Source organism: Hordeum vulgare, chromosome 3H (assembly GCF_904849725.1).
Source record: "Hordeum vulgare subsp. vulgare chromosome 3H, MorexV3_pseudomolecules_assembly, whole genome shotgun sequence".
NCBI lineage: Eukaryota > Viridiplantae > Streptophyta > Magnoliopsida > Poales > Poaceae > Hordeum > Hordeum vulgare.
The window spans coordinates 561293041-561297711 of NC_058520.1; the positions used below are offsets into that span (position 1 = coordinate 561293041).

Consider the following 4671-nt stretch of genomic DNA (forward strand, 5'->3'; position numbering starts at 1 on the left):
GGGCCTTTGCCTAGGTTTCCGCCTCGAGACGGCGGCGCTTCGTCCCGAAAGTCTCTTCTTATTTATTTTTCTAGGTCAAAACTCATCTTATAGCAGAAGAGGGAGGCCAGGGAACGTGTGAGGTGTTCCCAAACCATCATGGCGCGCCCGGGGATGAGTGTGTCATGTTGGCTTGGCACCAACAGGTGCCTCCCTCTAGTATATTTTTGCTCCATAAAACTCACATATATTTCATAAAAAATCCTCGTGAAGTTTTTGGTCATTCGGAGTCCATTGAATTTTCAGCCTTTCTTTTGGTTTTCGGGTCGAGAATTCGAGTGTCCGGCAATTCCCTCTTTGTGCTGTACCTTATAAATTCAGAGAGGAAAAGACATAAGAATTGTATCATAAAGTGTAATAATGATAAAACATAATATTAATATTAATACAAAAATTATAATGCAAAATGAACGTATCAAGCGGCAGACAGCCGTCGGACAAGAATGTCGCGGCCCTTCGGTGACTTTCTACCGTTGTTGGGACCACGACAACGACACCGATGAAGACATCGATGCGGCATGTCAAGGCGGCCACGCGTACAAGGTGATCATCTGGTATAGGTTTCGTTTTTTAGTTTTTATAGTTAAACGGTCGAAGTATTTACCTTTTTATGTAAATTATATCCCGACTCGAATGAAATCCGTTTGGTTTGATCGATTTTTTTTCGGTTGGCTCGTATTGTTGACCTGATGTATCAGCTATTGTTGGATGTCGTTCTCTCGCATATGTGTAGATTGGTCATGCTTGTCCGTACACGAACGCAGGAAAGATTTGCGGGTTGCCATGCCCTTGTGAAACGTAATATTTTCTTCTTTATTTATTGTTGTCATGGCTTTTACTCAGCCTCTCTTATCCGTAACAAGAAGATCCAACTCTATTTTAAGGAATGAGACTGCTCTTACCCGCAAAAAGAAGGCAGGGACTCTTCTCTCCCTCCTTCACCCTTATCCGTAAAAAAACAAAAACCTATTTTTAGTGCTCACCATTAACCAAAACCATTTTTCTTGGAGAGAAATCCATTTTGGCACCGGCCATCAGATTCAGTTTGGAGGATAAATCTGATCCTATCCGTGTTTTGACTAGGCAAAAAGCTTGTTAACGGGCCAAGATTACACCCACCGTGATCGATCAACGACCCTCGCCGCCGCAACAAGGCGTCGCATTTCCCCCGTGATCCCCTCCCATCTCCGGCCCCGTCCCCTGCTCCCCCTCTATATAACCCGCCCGCCTCCCTCGCCACCCCACCACAGGCAAAATCCCCCGCACCATCGCCCCCTTCCATTCTTTGACCCCCTCTCTCTCTCTGTCCGTGCGCGCGCTCTGTTCTTGGGGTGGGAGGAAATGGCGGCACGGCGCGAGCTGGTGGTCAGCTTCGGGGAGATGCTGATAGACTTCGTGCCGACGGTGGCGGGGGTGTCGCTGGCGGAGGCCCCGGCCTTCGTCAAGGCGCCGGGGGGCGCCCCCGCCAACGTCGCCATCGCCGTCGCGCGCCTCGGCGGCGGGGCCGCCTTCGTCGGCAAGCTCGGCGACGACGAGTTCGGCCGCATGCTCGCCGCCATCCTCCGCGACAACGGCGTCGACGCCGGCGGCGTCGTCTTCGACTCGGGCGCGCGCACCGCGCTCGCCTTCGTCACGCTGCGCGCCGACGGGGAGCGCGAGTTCATGTTCTACCGCAACCCCAGCGCCGACATGCTCCTCACCGCCGACGAGCTCAACGTCGACGTCATCAAGAGGGTACCCCCCCCCGAACCCGAATCACCAGCGCACTACTTCTTAGATTCTCCTCCGTGCGATCTCGTCACATGCCGTTTCTTGCCCGTCCTCCAACCGCGCGTGATCTGGGGGAGCCAGCTCGATCCCGTCGACCATAGTAGAACGAATCTCCGCCCGGTTTCTTGGATCTGGACGCCAGCGCTAGGTTTCTTGTGCCGATTCGGTCCGCATTAGGTGGCGGCGGCTGGGATTTTCCCTTGTCCTGTTCCTACACCTAATAAAGGTGTCCTTTTCGTTTCGTGTAATTCGGGTGAGCTCGCGTGCTGAATCTTCCATGGAATCCAGATATTCCTTGGCAAATACGGAGCCTTTGGTGCTCGTCTTGGTCGGATCTTGTTGCGCCTTCTGGTTGCTACTTGTTCTTTTGCTGGATCTGATCTGATCATGTGGCTTCTCTCATACACCCGGACTGAATGACGTGCATCCAATAGGGGGGAGACGAAATAGCTAATCTTAGGAGGGGCCGTTATGAAACAAATCATTTTCGTCATTCTTGGATCCATCGGCCTGAGCCGGCCGGCCAAGTGTGATACTTTAATCCGTGTGATGCATGATAATTTGGACTGTCCGCTGGTGACAGATAGATCAGTTCTTGTCCTGGTTAGTAAAACTTAACATCAGTTCTTGTCCTGGTTAGTGAAACTTATGGAAAATATTTGCATATTAGTATTAGGTGTTTTGTACTGTCAGACTGGGGTAATTTCAGGATTGTGCATGTCAAGTGAGCTTGGGTTACTTTCTATGTACTCCAGAACTACCACATACCAGGTGGATGTTTCAACTGTTTTATTGTTAAATTTGTGCTCTGCGTGCAGAACTTATAAGAGAGCGTTCCAACTCTAATCTGTCAATTTGTTTTGCAGATTCTATTCTGAACTGTTAATTTGTTGTTTTGTTGTGAAATTTTCTGTACTGCAATGTTTTATTTATTTGAGGGAAAATGTCTCACAACTTGTGATGCACCCAGGCTGCAGTCTTCCACTATGGATCAATAAGCTTGATTGCCGAGCCTTGCCGGACAGCACATCTGCGTGCCATGAAGGTTGCCAAAGAGGCCGGCGCGCTTCTCTCATATGACCCGAACCTGAGGGAGGCATTGTGGCCATCCCTTGAGGAGGCTCGCACCAAGATCTTGAGCATCTGGGACCAGGCAGACATTGTCAAGGTCAGCGAGGTCGAGCTCGAGTTTTTGACTGGCATCAACTCGGTGGAGGACGATGTTGCCATGAAGCTGTGGCGCCCTACCTTTAAGCTCATGCTTATCACTCTTGGAGATCAAGGATGCAAGTACTATACCAAGGTATGTCTGATGAAATCCTTATTTTGTTGCTATATCTAATCTAAGCTTCACTGTACCATTGTTTTCCTAAGTATATTACTTTTGCACAATTACCATTGTGACTTGAATGAAGGCTTAGTCTGTAATTGACACTTGATCTTTGTTGCATTTGATTGTAGGATTTCCGTGGAGCTGTTCCATCCTACAAGGTACAGCAAGTTGATACGACAGGTGCTGGTGATGCATTTATTGGTTCCCTGCTCCGAAAAATTGTCCAAGATCCATCGGCATTGCAAGTAAGCTTGTGCCTGCAAACACTTTTTTAGCACCACTGTACTAATTTCAATTTAAATCTGTATAACCCACGCCCTTCCAGCGTAGAAGTAGTTGGCTCACTAATTCCATATCTTGTGGTTGCCGCAGGACAAGAAAAAGCTTGAGGCGGTGATCAAATTTGCCAACGCATGTGGAGCAATCACCGCCACGAAGAAAGGGGCAATCCCTTCATTGCCCAAGGAAGAGGAGGTGTTGCGGCTGATGGAGAAGGCGTAGATGCGGCTTATGATTTCCAGTAGCTTCGTATTCTGCAAATTGTATTGTACGCTGTTCTGGATCAGGAGCAAGGTGTATTCCTCCCAGGATACCCCTGCTTGCCTTTTTGTTTTGCCCTATTTCCCTTTACTAAGGGTTTTTTGTTTGTGATTGCAATTCTTATCTGAATAAGCAGATCCTTCAATATCACCGTGTCATTCCTGTATTACCGGCCATTTTTTGGTATTTTCTTTTTTCCATGTTGTGTGACCTTAGTGTGATTCCCGAATTTGCGGTGTAGCCCCTGAGGTGGTTTATGTTCTCAATTTTTGACAAGGAAGCGATGTACATTGCTGTTATGTGAAGGTGCCAAGTGCCAAAATTGTTGTGATTCTCCTGACAAGCACTAGAAATATTCGGCTGTGGTAGATGATATGATCTTGAAGTCTTGATCCATATATTCTGCTGAATGGCTGTGCATCTATGTTCCATTTCTGAGCTTATTTTGGATGCTGAGCATGTGTTATCTGCAATCGTACTCTGCTGTTGCTTGAAGTTGAATGTTTGCTGTGGAATATGTGCTGAATTTACTGGGCTGTTTCGTACGATTGCTTCCTTGTTGAGTTGACGCAGATCCAGAAAGGCAGAACCCCTTTTCACTTTACAAATTTGTTTATGTGAGCTTTGAAGTGCAATAAAGGTAGCGAGGAAGTTGCAGAGAACCATATGACTGCACGCTCCCAAAGCACCTATAATCTGCTTTAGCTTAGCATTTCAGGCATGCGTTTCTTTCAACTTTTCGATGATGATGATTATTCGCTGCTTGTAGTATATCTTTTTTGACTGATTAGAAGATTTTCATGTTGTTTTGTACCATACCTCTTTCGGGTATATTGATTTTCCAGGGAACAAGTAATATACAAGGAAGTTGACATGTTAGATCATGATATAAAGAAGAATAAAGATGCAAGCAAACTTAACATTCTCCAGCCCGTTCATTCGCAAAGCATCATAAGGGTTGAGAGCAGCACCGTCGACATCTAGCATTG

At 47.2% G+C, this 4671-nt stretch overlaps 1 protein-coding gene across 1 annotated transcript; it reads left to right on the plus strand.

Moving 5' to 3' along the window:
- Positions 1-1268: 1268 nt before the first annotated feature.
- LOC123445075 (fructokinase-1) lies at positions 1269-3848 on the plus strand. Its single transcript, XM_045122004.1, has 4 exons — positions 1269-1773; positions 2780-3112; positions 3271-3387; positions 3515-3848. The coding sequence occupies exons 1-4, from the start codon at positions 1381-1383 to the stop codon at positions 3641-3643; spliced, it is 972 nt and encodes a 323-aa protein (XP_044977939.1). The 5' UTR covers positions 1269-1380; the 3' UTR covers positions 3644-3848.
- The last annotated feature ends 823 nt before the right edge of the window (positions 3849-4671 follow it).